The sequence below is a fragment of the Myodes glareolus genome, chromosome 17 (assembly GCF_982192425.1).
Source record: "Myodes glareolus chromosome 17, mMyoGla1.1, whole genome shotgun sequence".
NCBI lineage: Eukaryota > Metazoa > Chordata > Mammalia > Rodentia > Cricetidae > Myodes > Myodes glareolus.
In genome coordinates this window covers 54272470-54292164 of record NC_142042.1, presented here as the reverse complement: position 1 = coordinate 54292164, position 19695 = coordinate 54272470, and the positions used below count along the sequence as shown (strand labels likewise).

The window sequence follows — 19695 nt, the reverse complement described above, 5'->3', positions numbered from 1 at the left end:
ATCTTGTGCTCAAGGATTGGTTGGTTTTCCGCTTAGTTGGTCAGGGGCATATGTGGCTCTGGTTTCTGGATCAAAGTGTGTTTCTTTGTAGGCTTTTGGCTTTAATTTCAAGTTAGGGTATGTTTCACAGGCTCTGGTTCCAGGACCAAAATGTGTTTCTTTAGCTCTGGTTTCAGGGTCAGGGTGTATTTCTTTGGCTCTGGTTGCAGAACCAAAGTGTGTTTCTTTGGCTGGCTTTTTCCCTATAGGCATGGTAGCCTGTGCCTCTAGCATGCTAGGTAAGTGCCTTACGAGAAAGTTACAGTCCAAATTTCCATAAAATTGTTATATTATTATTGACAAATAGTTGTGTGAAATTTTCTGATCCCCCCCCATTTTTTCTTTTCTTTCTTTCTTTATTTTTCTTTCTTTTTTGACCATAAATGGTATCAAGGTTTATTTTTTTATTGATATTTATTGAGCTCTACATTTTTGTCTGCTCCCCTCCTTGCCTCTCCCCTCCCCCTTTAATCCTCCCCCAAGGTCCCCATGTTCCCAATTTACTCAGGAGATCTTGCCTTTTTCTACTTTCTACTTCCCATGTAGATTATATCTATGTAAGTCTCTCTTAGTGTCCGCATTGCTGTCTAAGTTCTCTGGGATTGTGGTTTGTAGGCTGGCTTTCTTTGGTTTATGTTTAAAAACCACCTATGAGTGAGTACTTGTGATAATTGTCTTTCTGTGTCTGGGCTACCTCACTCAAAATAATGCTTTCTAGCTCCATCCATTTTCCAACTGGTGGCTGGCATCTGTCTCCTTCAGCCGCTACCTGGTATCTCTCTGACTCCACCTACTTTCTCTCTACTTCTCTGTTCGGGAATTCCCACCTTGCTCTATTCTGCCCTGTCTATAGGCCCAAAGCAGTTTCTTTATTATAATGGCAATAAAACATATTCACAGCATACAGAGGGGAGTTCCACATCAGATTGAGTTTACTGATGTTTGAGAAAGAAAGTTGATCAAAACAGGAGTGTCTCTGAGGGAACACTGACGGAGACAAGACACAAAGTTTGAGTAGGTGGTGGTGGGAATGGTCAGTCCAGCTAAATGAGAAAATGTACAGATTCCCTAAGGGCAAGGTGTGTGTGCATGTGTGTGTGTGTGTGTGAGAGAGAGACATTGAAGCTGTTGAAGGCCACTGAAGCTACAGGGAGGGAGCCGGGGTGAACTGGGTATGGCGTGGCAAGAAAGTCTGGGCCAGATGATCCAAGATCCTGGAAGAATTAACAAGTTTTCTTTTTTATGTTAAGAGGAATGGGAAGGCATGGGGATGGTGGTTGGGGAAGGGGGATGGTGGTTGGGGAAGTAGGGAGCACTTTCTTTCTGTCTTTCTTTTTTTTTCTTTTTTTTGGGGGGGGGGTTTTCGAGACTAGATTTCTCTGTAGTTTTTTTGGAGCCTGCCCTGGAACTAGCTCTTGTAGACCAGGCTGGCCTCGAACTCACAGAGAGCCACCTGCCTCTGCCTCCCAAGGGCTGGGATTAAAGATGTGTGCCACTGCCACCTGGCATAGAGAGCACTTTCTGTAGTTGGTTTTCACTCTTTACTCTTTGTGGGGACCTGCCACCCAGTTCCCAAATAAATACACACAGAGATTTTTTTTCTTACTTATGATTCCCAGCCATAGCTGGGCTTATTTCTAGCTAGCTTTTCTTAACTGAAAGTATCCCATCTACCTATTGCCTCTGGGCTTTTATCTTTCTCTAGTCTATATACTTTTCTTTCTTTCTTTCTTTTTTTCTTTCTTTCTTCCTTTCTTTTTCTCAAGACAGGGTTTCTCTGTGTAGCTCTGGCTCTGGCCTCGAACTCACAGAGATCCACCTGCCTCTGCCTCCCGAGTGCTGGGATTAAAGGCGTGTGCCACCACCACCCAGGGCTTTACTTTTTCTATGGCTGGTTGTATAGCTAGGTGGATGGCCCCTCGAGTTCTCCTCCTTTTCTCACTCCTTGATCCTTCTTCCCAGATTTCTCCTCCTACTTATTCTTTCTACCTATCAGTCCCTCCTACCCTTTCCCTTGCCTAGCTATTGGCCATTCAGTCTTTGGTAGACCAATCAGGTGTTTTGGGAAGGCAAAGTTACACAGCTTCACAGAGTTAAACAAATGAAACATAAAAAAAAATGTAACACATCTTTGTATCATTAAACAAATGTTACACAGCACAAACAAATGTAACACATCTTCAACTAATATTCTATAACAACTTTTTTCCTAAAGAATTATTTACTGCAGCTTGGATAAGGATTTCAGAGGAAACAACATAAAGAAGCCAGTAGTGTCTGAGGGTAGAATGTTGACTTAAGATGGTGACTGCAGAAATGGATACAAATTGAGAGATTTGGACAAATATTTGAGAAGTCAAACTAGAAAGAATCAATAAATTTTTTTTGTTCTAATTGAGATAGGGGTTCTTATACATTAGCCTCCCATGTACTGGAATTACAGGTGTTAGCCTATCATTCCTGCAGGAGATTGGATAAGAGGAGTCAGAAGTTGTGTGTTATAAGCATGACCCATTCTATATCTAATATAGGAAAAAAGTATCTATCATTTATAATTTTTTATTTTATTTTTTAAATATAAGTTTATTTATTACATATACAGTGATCCTGCCTGTATGCCTGCACGCCAGAAGAGGGCACCAGATTTTATTACAGATGGTTGTGAGCCACCATGTGGTTGCTGGGAATTGAACTCAGGACCATCTGGTAGAGCAGGCAGTGCCCTGAGCCATCTCTCCAGCCCCATTTAATAATTTTTTAAAAGTTTAACAGATTTTGTATGAGTGCTTGCTTGAAGGTACACATGCACACTGTGTGCATGCCTATACCTCCAGAAGCCAGAAGAGGGCCTCATATCCCTTGGAACTTCAGTTAAAGACTGCTGGGAGCTGAATCATGTTCCTCTGGAAAAGCATAAGTGCTTTTAACTGATGAGCCATCTCTCCACTTCCTTTGAATTTTTTATTCGTGTGTGTGTGTGTGTGTGTGTGTGTGTGTGTGTGTGTGTGTGTGTAGGCCAGGAGTGGACATCACATACCACAGACCTGGGGTTACAGTTAATTTTGATCCACATAGTGTTGGTCTGAGAATTGAATTCTGGTCCTCGGGAAGGACAGCACCCTTAATGACGGAGCCATTTCTACAGCCTCCAATATTTATCTTCTATGTATCTTTCCAGGGCAACTTGGTGAATGATAATACCATACACTAAGCTTGAGAATGTGGGAGATGCAGAGCATCTGCAGGGAGATTGTGAGTCTTCAACATGCTAAATGTGTGAAGCCTTTCATCAGCGAGAAAGAAGGCAGTATGCACAAGGGCCTTGACTTCAAATGAGAACTGTGGACTGAAGATACGATTTGGGGAGTTGTCACTGTATCAATGGTAAATGAACCTGTGGCATGAATGGATTTATTTAAAGAGAAAATGATTGACAAGTGAAACTACAGTCAGGATTTGAGAAATTCCAACATTTAATGTCTGTGCACATGAAAAGTTAGTTTATGAAGGGTGGTGTTGGCTTGTCCCTTTAATTCCCGCACTTCAGAGGCAGAAGCAGGCAGATTTTTGTGAGTTTGAGGTCAGCCTGGTTTACAACTTGAGTTCTAGGACAGCCAAGGCTATTACACAGAGAAACCTGTCTTGAAAAACAAAAACAACAAAGAAACAAAAAAGTTAGCTTTTTTGTTCAAATTTACACATTCTAAGGAAAACCTTGTCTTTAGGCTTCCAAGGAAGTAACTTCCGAGTCCTTGGAATACTCTGACTTTCTGTCCACTTGAGGAAGTGGCCACGGCACACATTTGACCTCTGGGAGGATAGTCAGAGTAGTTGAGCTGTCTCTAGGGCATTGTGTATCTCTGGGATTGACTCCCAATAAAGATCCTGCCCAATATGGCTTGGGTCTGCTTCCCTGATTGACAGCACAATATACATGTTGACACGTATCATTGTTGAGGGAACTAATGTAACTCTAGCATGAGGGAACACCTGGAAACTTTGAGCCTATTTTCTACTGGAATTTGTTCCTCATGCTTTTTGTTATTTTTTTTTTTTTTTTGTGGTTGCTGCTGCTGTTTTGTTCTTATTTTTCAAGACAGGATTTCTCTGTAGCTTTGGGGCCTATCCTGGAACCCACTCTGTAGTCAAGGCTGGTCTCGAACTCATAGATCTACCTGTCTGCCTCCCTAGTGCTGTGATTAAAGGCGTGAGCTGCTACCATCCGACGCCTTTGATCCTTTGATGATTTTTACCTATACCTGTCCATGTTAATAAATTATAATAGACTTTTGAAATTGTGTAGGTTCATTCAGCAAATCACTGAGCCTGAACAAACATGGTACTGGGGGCCTCTAACACAGTCTGTAGCATGCAAACAGCAGTTCCAATGGTAGGAGGAAAACATGGAGAGGGTGTTATCTTGAGAGCCAAGAAAGTGATTCTGGAAGAGAGAGAGGGCAACAGTATTGATTTCCTTTGAGTAGACAATGATGGTTGGGAGCCAAACATGTACACAATGCAAAATATGGAAATCAACCACAATGTAGGCGAAACCAATTTTGGTAGAGTGTTTTTTTTTTTTTTTTGTGGTTTTTCGAGACAGAGTTTCTCTGTACTTTGGACCCTGCCCTGGAACATATCTCTATAGACCAGGCTGGCCTTGAACTCACAGACATCCACCTGCCTCTGCCTCCCGAGTGCTTTGGCTTTGGTAGAGTGACTGAGAGGAAATCTGGCCAGAGCAGATTCAGAAATGAGTGGACTGTGAGGAAATAAAGATCTTGTGATAAATGTGAGAAAAATGAAAGTTAACTTCATTTATATTTATGAAAAAATGCAATGAAACTTTTTTAAGTAAGGGTTCATCTTTTTCCACATCTTCTCATCTTCTCCAAGTCTTTATTAATTTATTTACCTATCTATCTATCTATCTATCTATCTATCTATCTATCTATCTATCTATCTATCTATTTTGGCTTTTCGAGACAGGGTTTCTCTGTAGCTTTGGAGCCTGTCCTGGAACCTGCTCTGTAGACCAGGCTGGCCTAGGACTCACAGAGATCCGTCTGCCCCTGCCTCCCAAGTGCTGGGATTAAAGACATGCCTGACCCTCAAAGTCATTTTTATTTTCAGTTTGCTGAGGACTAAGGAGGTTGAACATTTTTAAAAATAATAGTGGCTGTTTATTGCATTTCTTTCTTTCTTTCTTTCTTTTTTGAAAGTATCTATTCATTCGTGCCTTTGATGACTGGTAATTTTAGTTACTTGATTTTTTTTCTTCAGTTTTTGGTAAACTCTGGGTATTAGCCCCATGTCTGAGGTATAACTGGTAAAGATTTTCTCCCTTTCTGTGGACTTTGTGCTCTACAGATACTTTCCTTGGGTGTGTAGAAACTTTTTTTGGTTGTTGTTGTTTTTGAGACAGGGTTTCTCTGTAGCTCTTGTAGCCCAGGCTGGCCTCAAACTCAGAGATCCGCCTGCCTCTGCCTCCCGAGTGCTGGGATTAAAGGAGTGCACCATCACCACCATCTCAGAAATTTTTAATTACATGTAGTAATTAAATTAATTAATCTGTTGAAACTTGGAGCTAGTCCTGTGTTGTCCAAAGCTGCAGAGAAACCCTGTCTTGAAAAATCAAAACAACAACAACAACAACAAAAAAATTCAGAAGAAATTGGAAATATGTAAAGTATAACCACAGTGCTTATCACTGTATTTTGTTTGGTTTGTCTTTCTTTTCCTTTCTTTCTCTCTTTTATTTCGAGACAGGATTTCCCTGTGTAACTGGCTGTCCTGGAACTCACTTTGTAGGTAGGCTGGCCTCAAACTCAGAGATCTGTCTGCCTCTGCCTCCTGAGTGCTGGGATTAAAGGTGTGCGCCACCATGGCCCAGCAATTGATGCTTTTTAATATACATTTAGAAACTACCTTATTGTTTAAAAATAGATAGCCAATGCATTATAATACATTCATATAATGAAATCTACTTATTGTCTAAATTAGGACACATCTTACTAATTGCAAGAATTACAGATGTTTGAAAGTACTTTGTAAATTGGAAATTTCTGCTCAAATACTGTTGTTTTTATTATTGGAACAATCAAGGTTCCCCTCAATGATCTTGGAAATACAGAAAAGCTGATAGGTAATAGACGCAGAACTCGTATCTGTTCTCATTCTCTTGGTCTTAGTGGTTCTCAAGTTTAGTGACAGAACTCAGGAAGAGTTCTTTGCAAGCCACAGTGACAAACTTCATCCAATGAGGCCACGCCTCCTAATCCTTTCAAGCAGTTCTGCTCCCTGTGGACCATTCATTCAAATAAATGAGCCCATGGGGGCCATTCTTAGTCAAACCATGACAATAGTGTTACCTCCCTTCCCCCACCTTCTCCTTTCCTGGCTCAAGCCATTCCAGCTACACCGACTCCAGGCTGTTCCTCCAAGAAACCAGGATTCTCTATTTGCCTCAGGGCCTTTGTATTTGCTACTTGTTCCTCTATCTGGGATACTCTTGTGCAAGCCAGGCTTCTACACCTTATCAACAGAGCCCTTACTTAATCAGCACTAATCCTTCAAACTCCTTATTTTCACTTCACACCCTGTATCTCTCCCTGACATTCTACCCATGTCCATCCATTAGATTTGTCAACTTCTTGAAGGCAGAGAGCTTCTTTGTTCTAGTCTTGCAGAAACCCCAGTGTTTATATCTAACACATAAGGGGTCAGCAGAGATTCTGAAGGACTTAATGAAGAACATTTGTCTGTAAACGTAAGGACTCCGACAAAAAATATTTCCTGCAATATTATCTATTGTTCAGGACGGATTTCTGAACCTAACATTCAAACAGCTGTTGCACCTACATACGTTCCCCTTCCCCCATTTCTTTTTGGAGACATGGTCTCCCCACGAAACCAAGCTGGTCTTGAATTCAGCCTGTCTGCAAGTGACTACAGGTGGCCACTATCATGTTACACCTGTACTGGCAGAACTGGGAAAGTGGAGGTCTGACGCCAGCCTGAGGCAGAGAGGCCCGATCTCAAACAAAACAAAACCCTTTCCGAAAGCTACAACCGAGACGATGAGAGAGGACAGTCAGTCAGCTCACCGGGGGACGCTGAGTGAGCCACTCAGGATATAACATGTGTTAGAAACGTGGTCTCCTAAACTGGCACATCAGCCACAGGGACTTTTCAACATCCATCTGCTCTCCAACTTCCTGATTCTGTTCTGGGGTGTGGCCCTGGCATCTCCGTTTAGAAAAAGCTCGTTTGATTGGCTTCCAGATATGTAGCAACGTTGGAGAATCACCTTAAGAAGCTAAAAATAGCTATTAGGAGACTTCTTTCTCACCGGAGAAAGCCTATACCTTTGGGGGTGTGGGGGTGGGGTGGGGGAGTGGGGGGTTCTGCCCAGCTGCTCTCCGGAGTCACAGCCCTCTAGAGAACACGGTCCATCAACACCTAGCAGAGACCCAGGTGGTCCGCACCTCCTCGCTGGGAGGCCGCCGCGTCCAAGCGCGCGACAGGTGAAGCTTCCGCGGAGGCGCGCCCGTCGCTGTGGACGGCGTCGCCGCGGAGACGCTCGCTCGGGGACGAACGCGGGCCAGCCTTCTACCCCTGCACGCTTTCCCTCCCTTCTCCCGCACCGCTGCCGCTTCGGCGTTAGCAGCCAAACGCATGCCACAGAGACCCAGTGCCACTAACTTTAGGCTTTAAAACCTTTTTCCGAGCTCCCGAGCACCGGCTCGGTCGCAACGCGCCGGCCCGAAGCGCCGACTGGCTTCGCCGACCTTTCCGCGCGCGCGCACGACCCGAGTTCCCGCCTCCCTCCAGAGGACGTCAGGGCGTGCGTGCGCGCCCCCGCCCCTCCCGCCGCGCGACGCGAGGGCGGGGGCGCCGCGTGCGCGCGCGCTCCCGTGGGTTCGCTTGCTCGCTACCTCGCTCGCTCTCGGCGGCCGCTCTCGCTGTGGCTGCGGCTGAGGCTGGGGGCGGCGGCGGCGGCGCGAGCGGCGGGCGGCGCGGGGCGGTCCGGCGGGTTCAAAGAGGAAAACATGGCGGAAAACAAAGGCGGCGGTGAGGCAGAGAGCGGCGGCGGGGGCAGCGGCAGCGCGCCGGTAACCGCCGGGGCCGCCGGGCCCGCGGCGCAGGAGGCGGAGCCGCCTCTCGCCGCGGTGCTGGTGGAGGAGGAGGAGGAGGAAGGCGGCAGGGCTGGCGCGGAGGGCGGTGCGGCTGGGCCCGACGACGGGGGGGTGACCGCGGCCTCCTCCAGCTCGGCCCCGGCCGCCTCGGCTCCCGCGGCCTCGGTGGGCTCCACGGCTCCCGGGGGCGCGGCATCGACGCCGGCCCCCGCTGCGGCGTCGGCTCCGGCCCCGGGTCCCTCGTCGGGGCCGCCGCTCGGGCCACCAGCTTCGCTTCTGGACACCTGCGCCGTGTGTCAGCAGAGCTTGCAGAGCCGGCGTGAGGCGGAGCCCAAGCTGCTCCCCTGCTTGCACTCCTTCTGCCTGCGCTGCCTGCCGGAGCCCGAGCGCCAGCTCAGCGTGCCCATCCCCGGGGGCAGCAACGGCGACGTCCAGCAAGGTGAGTAGCAGGCCGCACCCTGGTGCGGGTCTGGTGACGCGGGCGGGGGTCCTGAGGCTGCTCGGACGGTGCAGTGGCGAGAGGTTGCGGAGGCGAAAGCCACGGCCCCGGGGACGGTTACCAGAGAAGCTGCACCGCCGGAGATACGGGGAGGCAAAAGGGAGGGGTGCCGGCCGCGAGGGGCTGGGGGAGGGGATGCTGCGAGGGAGGTTTGAGGCGCTTCTGCAGAGGATGGAGTAACCGATTCAGAGAAGGGGTCTGCAGAAGCCGCCCTGAGAAGTGTTTTTGGGGGAAAGGGCCTGGTCCGGGCGAGTTGGACGAGAGAGTGGTCAGATGGGTTGGGATGGATTGCTTCCGAGAGGGGAATTGGCCTGCTCTCGGTTAGGAGGAAGAATTACCGATTGAATGATAATAAAAGACTTTGGAGACCTTGGGCTGAAAGAAGGCCCCACGATGACATTGTGACGAGGGAGCTCGGTAAGTGATGATAGTTGTGAGGGGCCTGCCTGGCTAGGGGAAATCCTTGCATTTGAGGATGAAGAAATGAACTTGGAAGGGAAGAGAGTGGTAGGAAGAGTTGGGCTTATGTTGTTTGTTAGGCATTCTTAGGCCCAAGTATTGAGGGCGCTGTGCTAGGACTGAATAAAATACTCAGGATTTCATTAAGTCTAGTAGGGGAAACCTTTGTAACCTGCAGCTGTAGAGGTGGGTGCCATGGTTGGGTGTAACGGAGGGAAGGTGTAGGAAGCTCCCTGGTAAAGGAAGTCCTGGAGCATGATTCTTGCTGGCTTAGATGATATTCCCGGCACAGGGCACTTTCTACAACCCTTTAAAGGGTATGTGAAGGGATTGGTGGAAGTTAGATTGTACGAATGGGCTCAGTAGTTAAGGGATCTACCCTTCCAGTTTCTGAAACTGTTAGGTCTGGTTTGTTATGGATTTGAGATGCAGTGTTGGAATTTTTCCTTTTCCTAGAAAGATCTCTTGTGTAGTACTCTAGCAGGCTGTAGGTACCCATTATAAAACAGTGTTTCTATATGAAAATTAATAAATACATTAATGGGGTAGATACACCCTGCAATTAAGTGAGTTAGGCTTTATGACATACTTGCTAAAAGCCTTAAAATTTCAAAGCTTTTTAAATTGATTTTGGGACTGCCGGGAAGGAATTGTGGATTTTACCAAAGGATGGATTGGGGTTTATCCCATAGACTAGAGGACCTTCCTGAACGGTCTCTTGTTGTAGTCTGGTCTCAAACTCTAGTGCTTCTGCCTTCAAAATTCAAGGATTTTAGCTATGCACCACTACTAGATTTATGCAGTGCTGGGTATAGTTGGAATTTTCTTTGGGGTGCCAACCAGTTCCCAAATAAAGACACGGAGACTTCTTATTAATTATGAATGCTTGGCCTTAAAGACTTGTCCCACTAGCTCTTTTAATATAACCTGTTTCTATTCATCTACATTTTGCCTCAGGGCTTTTTACCTTTCTTTCCTTCTGTATGTCCTACTTGCTTGCTTTCTCTGTGTCTGTCTGTCTGGCCCCTGCCCACCCCCTCCCCCCAGCCTGAATTCCTACTCCTACTTTCTTTCCCTGGAGGGAAGTCCCACCTGTACCTCTCCCTCACTATTGACTGTTCAGCTTTTTATTAGACCCAATCAGGTGCCTTAAGCAGGCAAGGTAAAGCAGCAGTGCATCTTTACTTAGTTTAACAAATGCAGCACATATTTGCATAGTTAAATAAATGCTCTGCAACAGCTGGTGATGGAATCTGGGACTTTATGCATGTTAGGCAAGCATTTGACAAACTGAACTAGCCCAGCTTCTGAAGAGTTTTTGTATCAAGAGGAAAAAACATTCAGATTTGTGATCCAGAAAAATGACTAGGGCACTTGGAGGAACAAGAAGAGGCAAGACTGCAGGCAGGGAGACCAGTTAGAATCTTGACAATGATTTTAGGTGAGAAATTGTTTAGAATAGCTACTAAAGTCTGATACCAAATATTACACAAGGGTACATTTGGTATTAGGGTAGGCATTGGCTTGGTAGGTGTTGCCTTTCTGAGAAATGCTAAATTTGGGTTTTCTCTTGGTCCATTTCCTAAGTAATTGGAGAGATGAATTCTTTCTCCCTCCCTCCCTCCTTCCTTCCTTCCTTCCTTCCTTCCTTTTTCTTTTCTTTTCTTTTCTTTTCTTTTCTTTTTCTTTTTTTTTGAGAGGCAGGTAGCTCTGGAACTTGTTCTGTGAATCAGAATGGTCTTAAATTTAGAGAGGCATCCTCTACCTCCTGAGCGCTGGGATTAAAGGCATGCACCACTATTGCCTGGCCAAGAATCAAGTTCTGAGCAGAGTGTGATGGCATGTATCTATAATCCCATCTTTTAGGCTGAGGCATTGGGATTGCTGTTGCATTCAAGACTACGTAGCGAGTTCACAGTGAAACCCGATCTACAAATACAACAACAAAACAAACTAAAATTTGAGTTTTGATTGATGGAGATACTAAGTGAAAATAGATATAAAGAGGATAACTGCTTATGGTCCTTAAGAGCATAATAGGACACATGAGATTTAGTGTTCTTGTGAAAGCCTGTGTTAGGGGAGACATTTAGAGGGAACCAAAGATGCAAATGTATCTGACTGATTAGCTGAGGGACTGAAGTTACAGAGTTGACTCTCTGAAATATGTTCAGGAGATGGGATAATCTCTAAATCCTTAAATTCTCTTCTCTCTTGTTTTTGAAATAAAATAAGTGGAAAGGAATAAACACAGTCTCATCTAAGTAATGCTGCTTTCTAAGTAGTTTTGCTTTCTGAGAAATATCTAAAAACAAATTGAATATTAAATCAGCCATTTTTAGGCAGACAGCCTAGAAAATATTTTGTCAGTAGTAACTTTAATATGTACCCTTTGCATTTCATACCACAGTTAAAAATCTAATTTTTTATTTGCTCATCTCTATTTCCTATTAAGACTATTGCAGAATATGTGTTCAATAAATATGGCTTTTGAGCAAATAAGAATAATCTAAAAGCTATTGGGTGATGGTACATGCCTTTAATCCCAGCACTTGAGAGGCAGAGGCAGGGGCAGGTGGATCTCGAGTTGGATGCCAGCCTGGTCTACAGAGTGAGTTCCAGGACAACCAGGACTACAAAGAGAAACCTTGTTCCAAAAAAAAAAAAAAAAAAAAAAAAACACCAAAAACCAAAAAACATCTTCCTAATGCTTCAGCCTTTTAATACAGTTCCTCATGTTGTGATGACCCATAAAATTATTTTTGTTGCTATTCCATAACTGTAATTTTAATACTGTTATGAATTTGTAATACAAATATAGAGATAGAGATCTGGTATAGCTATATAGAGATATATATGGAGATAGAATATCTGGAGATAGAGATTGGTAAAGGTTGTGACCCACAGGTTGAGAAACATCTAGAGGAACAGGAGAGATGGCTCTGGTTAAGAGTGCTCATTACTCTTACAGATGACCAAAGTTGGGTTCCCAGCACAATGGGAAGCCATCAGGGGGCTTACAGCTTCCTGTATTACTGCCTATAGCTCTAGCGTGGACACACAGACACACACAACAAATCTTTTAAGATATGAATCATTTGCAGAGCTTTATTAAATGTTGATTTAGGGATTTTTTTTTCAGAAATGTGTTTGATTTGAGATATGTAACTACCTTTTAAAAAAAGTATTTGTGGGATGTTTTGCCTGCATGTGTGTGCCTGGTGCCTTTGGCCAGAAGAGGGCATCAGATCCACTAAAACTGACTGGGAGCTACTGTGTGTGTGCTGGAAATTGAACCCAGGTCCTCTTGAAGAGTAGCCAGTGCTTTTACGCTTTTACTAGTTAAGTCATCTTTCTTTCTTTCTTTCTTTCTTTCTTTCTTACAATTTTTTAAATTTAATTACCTTTTTTATTTTCAAGGGGGGAGTTTGGATTCAGGGCCTTATCATTTGAGGCAAGCTCTCTACTACTGACTATACCTCCTCCTCTTGTATCTGCCGTTTTATTGCTGGTTTCGAAACAGGATCTCATGTAGCCCAGCTGGCCTCAGACTTGCTATGTAACTGAGGATGAATGGTCTTTAACTCCTGATCTCCCAAGAATTAGGATTATAGGCATGTGTCACCAGATTAAGCTTTGTACACATACTTTTAACATGATCCTCATGGGATTCTGGTGCAGGTAATAATCTACCATACTTGAAGAACTTGGATTTGAAAATTTTAATTTTTATCTTGTGATATGTGGGTGTGTTCACCATGTGCATGCAGTACCCATGGAGGTCAGAAGACGGCATTGGATTCCCTGGAAATGGAGTTACAGAAAGTTATGAGCTGCTAAGTGGATGCTGGAACTTGAACCCATGTTCTCTACAAGTGCAGTGAGTGCTCTTAACCACTGAGCCATCTCTCCTGCTCCTGGATTTTAAGTTTTTTTTAAAAAAAATATTTATTTATTTATTATGTATACAATATTCTGTCTGTGTGTATGTCTGCAGGCCAGAAGAGGGCACTAGACCTCATTACAGATGGTTGTGAGCCACCATGTGGTTGCTGGGAATTGAACTCAGGACCTGTGGAAGAGCAGGCAATGCTCTTAACCACTGAGCCATCTCTCCAGCCTGGATTTTAAGTATTTTGAGGAACAAGTTTAATTTAGTGTTAGAGCATTGGAAAATCAAACCAGCTCAAGCTTGTTGAATCTCAGTACTGAGCGTTTAAAAGTGCTTTTGTGGTTTAAAAAAAGGTTTGGTCTTGGGGCGGGGCAGTGGTGGCGCACGCCTTTAATCTCAACACTGGGAAGACAGAGGCAGGCGAATCTCTGTGAGTTTGAGACCAGCCTGGTCTACAAGAACTAGTTCCAAAGCTACAGAGAAACCCTATCTGGGAAAAACAAACAAAACGAAACCAAAATTTGCCCCCTCCTCCCTACAGGGTGTCTTTGTGTAGACCTGGCTGTCTTGGAAGTTGATGTATAGACCAAGTTGCCCTTAAACTCACCTCTGCTGCCCTTAAACTCACCTCTGCTTCCCAAGTGCTGGGATTAAAGGTGTGTGCCGCCAGATAAACTTGGGTACATTTGTGATAGCACAACGATGGTGCCGCTGAGGTATAGTGAGCCACTTGATGTGGGTGTTGAGAGTTGTACTTGGGTCCTCCAGTGGAAGAGTATGTAATCATAACAGCTGAGTGAGCCCCCTTTAATTTTTGTTTTAATTTTAATTTTTGAGATAGTGTCTTATATATCAGAGCCTTGAACTTAGTTGAGCAAGACTTTGAACTTCTGATCTTCCTGCCTCTAACTCCTGAGTACTGAGATTACAGATGTGTGTTACTACTCCTGATGGTGCTGAGGATTGAATTTAGGGCTGAATGCTTGTTAGGCAAAAATTCTACCAACTTAGAATTTTAGCCCTGTTTTTCCAGATGGGGTCTTGCAACTTTGCCCAGACTGTCCTTGAACGGGCTCTAGGCTCAAGTAATTGATCTCCTGGTTCAGTTTCTTGAGAAATTGAGATCCTTGCCTGGCTAAACAGTAGTTCTTAAGGGGTGGGCCACAGAGTGTGAGTACAGTTATCTTTGAGACCCTTTCATGGTATGCAGGGTTAAAGCATTTTATTTTAAATAACTGCAGTTCCTCATTATTTGCTTTAATTAGTGTGCTGACACAGTAATGGGTAAAACTGCTGGTCTGTAGTGCAGGCTTCATGCCTTCCTGCTGAGCTGTACCCCTGCCCAGCCTAAGTCGTTGTATCTGAACTGCCATTTGTTAAGAGTTCTGAGTTAAGTTAGCTGCATCTTTTTAAAAATAGAAAATAATTTTTTTAATTGAAAATGACAGACGATGTTTTCAGGCATGTGTGTTTGGCAGCCATTATCTCAAGAATGAATGAATTGGGCCTGTCACTTCTAGGAAAACAAGTTGCAAGTATATGTTTGCCAAGGATAAAAATTGAGTGAGCCTTTAAATGAAAATTGGAATTTTGGAAAAACAGTATCTGTTGCTAGAAGCCTGACAGTTTTTCATTACTTAAATCCTTTTCTGATGAGATTGGTAGAATGTGTGTGTGAGCATGTATTTATATTGGATAATAAAATGTCAGCATTTGGAAGATCTATACAACTCAGTGAATGAGTATTATCCAACTGATCAATGTAATGCTGTAATATGCTTAGGAAAGAGATTCAAAGCACAACAGGCTAGAGGTACATACATTTTAATTTGAGAAAAGTAAAAGTATACCTGTGAGGCTTAGGAGTCCACATTACTACAGACACTTAGGAAATGTGCCTTTGAGATTTTTCTCTATGTGAAAGAATGAGAGGTTTTCTACAATTATCTGAAAAGACTACTAAATGTAATCTTCCCTTTTTTTTTAAGTATATAGTTATATGTGGTTTTTATGTGCTTCATAGAAAAAAAATTAAAAACAGATTAAATGAGGTTGGCTTGGTGGTGCATTTCTGTAGTCCCTGCTACTTGAGAACCTGTTAGAAGATTGCCTAAGTCTACAAGTTTAGGGCCAGTCTGATTTCAACCTAGTGGAATTTTGACTAGACAACTCTGATTAATGTGGAAGTTTATGTCAGGCCAGCTTCTGCTAGCAGACTTTAGAGGAATTGAAAGTAATATAACACAGTGCCACTCTTAACTATGTACGTATGTATATGTGTTTGTATTTATTTATTTTGGTGGTTGAGATTGAATCCATGGCCTGGGGCATGCTAGGCACATGCTTTATCACTGAGTTATAGCTCTAGTTTGTGTGCACATATGAATTCTTTTTTTGAAGTGTGTGTGGCGTGTGTGTGTATGCATGGGTACATGTATGTGCAGGTATATGTTCACATGTGGGTCCCTGCCCATGGAAGCTTGAAGTTTATTTTGGATGTCTTTGAATATTCCACTTTACTGAGGCAGGGTTTCTTGCTGAACCTGGAACTTGCCACTTGAAAGTATGAAAGTACTTGCCAATTTGACTAGTAGTTCCCCTGTCTCTGACACTGAAGTGTTGAGATTACTGGCAGCAATCAGGCATACCCTGCTTCGCTTCTTTTCTTTTTTCCTTTCCTCCCCTCCCCTCCCCTCCCCTCCCCTCCCCTCCCCTCCCCTCCCCTCCCCTCCCCTCCCCTCCCCCTCCCCTCCCCTCCCCTCCCCTCCCCTCCCCTCCCCTCCCCTCCCCTCCCCTCCCCTCCCCTCCCCTCCCCTCCCCTCCCCTCCCCTCCCCTCCCCTCCCCTCCCCTCCCCTCCCCTCCCCTCCCCTCCCCTCCCCTCCCCTCCCCTCCCCTCCCCTCCCCTCCCCTCCCCTCCCCTCCCCTCCTCTCCTCTTCTTTTTCTCTTCTCAAGGCAGGGTTTCTTTGTGTAGTCCTTGCTGTCCTGGAACTCACTCTGTACACCAGGCTGACTTCAAACTCTCTGAGATCCTCTTGCCTCTGCCTCCTGAGTGATGGGATTAAAGGCATATGCCACCATCACACTGCTGGATCTTTCTCTGTAGACCAGGCTGCCTTGAACTCATAGGGATCTGCCTGTCTGTCTCTGCTCTCTGCTTTCTAGCCCTCTAGCACTCTTTCCCTGCCTCTGATTTCCAAGTGCTTGGGTTAAAGATGTAATAATGCTCAGCACTACACTGGTCTGATTTTTTTTAAAATGTTGGTTCTGGGGATCTGAACTCCAGTCCTCATGTTTGTACAGCAAGTACTTTGTATACATTGAGCCATCTCCCCATTCCCTAATGAATTGATAAATATCAAAAAAAGTTTTATTTATGTGCATTGTTGTTTTGCCTGCATGCATATCTGTACAAGGGTGTTGGGTACCCTGCAACTGGAGTTGCAGACAGTTGTGGCTGCCATGTGGGTACTGGGAGTTGAACTTTGGTCCTCTGGAAGAGCAGCAGCAGCCAGTGCTCTTAACCACTGAGCCATCCCAATATTTAAAAATATTTAATATTTTATTTAATTAGCTATAATATAGGCAAAAGTGCTTTGAATCCTTTAAAAACTAGAATACAAGGATTCTGAGATCAAAATAACACCCAGTTCTTTAAAGGACAATATGAAAATGATAATTACAGTCATTGGGATAGTGAGAAAGAGTAGGCGGCAGGTTTATTCACTTACAGCTTTGAGATTACATAATGTAAAAATGAAGTCAGTGCTTCTTTCCTGGAGTTAGCCTTTTCATAAAGAGTTCGCCATAGACCTACTATCTCGTTTTCTTTATGTCTATGACTTTTCTATCACTGTATTTTTACCAAGTTCAGAGATTAGGCTCAGGGTGATGGATAAATTAACCTCTGTCTCTTCTATGAGTCACAAACTGCCCCTCTGTCCCTAGTCATTAGACTCAAGGGACAGTGGGAAAGACTGCAAGGATGAATGAATACAGTTGCATCCTTTGTAGAGAAATGCTTAGTCTTTGGCTTAGCGATGAAAAAGCGTGCACTACATGGTACTAATGAACAACCCCTCACCCCACGACCTTTACATGTTATTTTAGAGAAATGCTGTACTGCTGAGCTATACCACAGCTCCAGTAATACTTTTTGAATATGACTTTACTCCTTCTATGAATTGTCTGTATATTTTCTATTTTTCTTCAGACTGCTTATCTTTGTTTTTGCAAGAATTCTCCGTGGATTCTGTACATTTTTTTTGTTGAGTATGTAAATTGAAGATTATTTTGAGCCTACATATTTTGATATAGTAACCAGCCTCTAAGGTAGATCTTTTTGTGGTTTGTCCACAGTTTCTCAAGGCTGATCCCTTTGACCAAGAGAACAGGACAGTTAACAGTGACTTCCTAAACAGCACAACCAGCTGGATACCAGGTGTCCCGTGCCAGAACCTAAGGGGGACATTTCTCATTCAGGTCACCACATCAACCAAATGGGAAACTCGTCAGCTACATAAAGCAGAGTAGTGAGTAGTCGTTTAGTGAAGAAGGAAAATGAGGCTTGGATAGAGTGCTCAGGACATGTGTAGGGGAGAAGATGGAGAGAGCAGAATTGTAATTCTGCAGGGAATGAAAAGGAAACAAAAGAAATAAAAAAGAATAGACCCAGCTGTGGTGGTGTATGCCTGCAATCATCAGTGCTTAGTTGGTTAGTGGGAAGAAGATCAGGTCTTCAACATCTTCCCTAAGTACATAGCAAATTTAAGGACAGCGTGAGCTATATGATATATGCAACCTTATTTCAAAAAAGCAAATCCTCAAAGTACCTCAAGAATTTGGCAGTTTGGCTCAGTGCTTCTAGTGAGGTTGTAGTCAAAATCACTAGGCTACAGTTACCTGAAATTGATTAGGCTAGAAGATGCACAATCTCCAAAGTTGCTCACTCATGATGGCAGGAAACTTCTTTTCTATATTGGCCCCTTTCCAAGGACTGTAAAAGAGTGTTCTCATGGCACAACAACTTTCCCCCAAGAACCAAAGATGCAGAGTTTAAGGAAAATAGTTGTGTGCCTTAAATGACCTGGCCTGAATCACAGCAGAATTTCTTAAAAATAAAAAAATGAAAATGACCTTAAGGTCTACCTTAGAGACTGGCTACTATACCAAAATACATAGGCTCAAAATAATAAACAAGGTAAATTTTTGAGTGTCTTATTTATAAGTCAAGCGAGGAAAGTCCTCTACATGTGGGAGTCATAACTTCCTTAGTTGAGCAAAATGTTGCAAATTATTCTCTAAAACTACAGGGAAACCCTGTCTTGAAAAAAAAAAGTTGCAAATTATTCTAAAAAAGATTCTGTTGTTCTTTTTTGGTTTTGGATTTTTGACATGGTTTCTCTGTATAGCTCTGACTGTCCTAGAATTTACTCTGTAGACCAGGCTGGCCTCAAACTCCAAGATACATCTGCCTCTGCCTCTCTAGTGCTAAAGATTAAAGGCCTGCATCACCACTGCCAGGCCTCCATTCTTAGCAGAGTATTACAAATAATTTTACTAGGTTATTTTATTTTTAAATTTCTGTCAATAAAAATTATAGAACTTAGTGTTCTTTTGTTACATAAGTTCCTTTCATATCCTTGATAATTGCCTTAAGGCCTAAAACTGTACTCTCTGGTACTATGGCCCCATATTTGGATTTGGTGGGAAGTATTAGGTAACAGTTATGAGTCAGGTCTCAAAAAGTGTGTTTGCGGTGCGGTATGTTATGCAGGATTTGAAACAGTGCTCAGATTTTTATTTGAAACAGTACGAATGACTGCTGGAATAAAATTTTTGCAGCACTCTGGCCTGTTATCCATTTGTGGTTTATTAGTAGAATGCTAATAATCAAATTATACAGCATATTTTTTTAGGAACAAGCCTCATAAAATAAGTACTAGTGTACAGGGAGGATGTCATTATATAGAATACAATAGATATTGAGGTAGGGTTCTTAGAATTATTTCTCTGTGCTTGTACTTGTAAATCTGAGGAATCAGAAGTACCAAAAACACTGCATCTCAGTGTTTTCAGGATATTAAGTCTTCTGTTTTCTAGTTAGTATTACCTTCATGTATTGTGAAACGTATTATAGGGGAATGTGTAGTAAACCTTGAGCCCATTGAAACTTGCTGAAGTGATTATTGATCAGATTATTTTAAAAAAAATGATGTGAGATTTTGTAACAGTAAGCCAAATATTCACTGAAATGTTCAGAAGTAGAGGTTAGTTATGGTTGAAATTTGCTGCTTCTGGTCATAGTGTCGGCTTGGAGGTGATCCCTTTTGCTCATATGCATATTATTGTGATTGATTTGGTCCTTATCCTTTCACTTGCAGCTCAGGCTGGTTTTACATCTATCCAACTTTTTCTCTTGTTTGTCCCTTATAAAATATTATATGCTTAGCCGGGCGGTGGTGGTGCACGCCTTTAATCCCAGCACTCAGGAGGCAGAGGCAGGCATATCTCTGAGTTTGAGGCCAGCTTGGTCTACAAGAGCTTGTTCAGGACAGACTCTAAAGCTACAGAGAAACTCTGTCTTGAAAAACAATATATATATACTTTTAAGACAGTGTCTGAATTAATAATGGCAGGAAAAATTAACTGTGGACAATCAGTGGATTA

At 43.4% G+C, this 19695-nt stretch overlaps 1 protein-coding gene across 2 annotated transcripts in view; it reads left to right on the top strand.

Moving 5' to 3' along the window:
- Positions 1–8075: 8075 nt before the first annotated feature.
- The window catches only part of Trim33 (tripartite motif containing 33), a 92436-nt gene continuing 80816 nt past the window's right edge, over positions 8076–19695 (top strand). For both annotated transcript variants that reach the window (XM_085677900.2, XM_048442167.3), the window contains exon 1: positions 8076–8616. In XM_085677900.2, the coding sequence (XP_085534026.1) occupies positions 8091–8616 (526 nt within the window). In that variant the 5' untranslated portion in view covers positions 8076–8090. The remainder of the gene's footprint in view (positions 8617–19695) is intronic.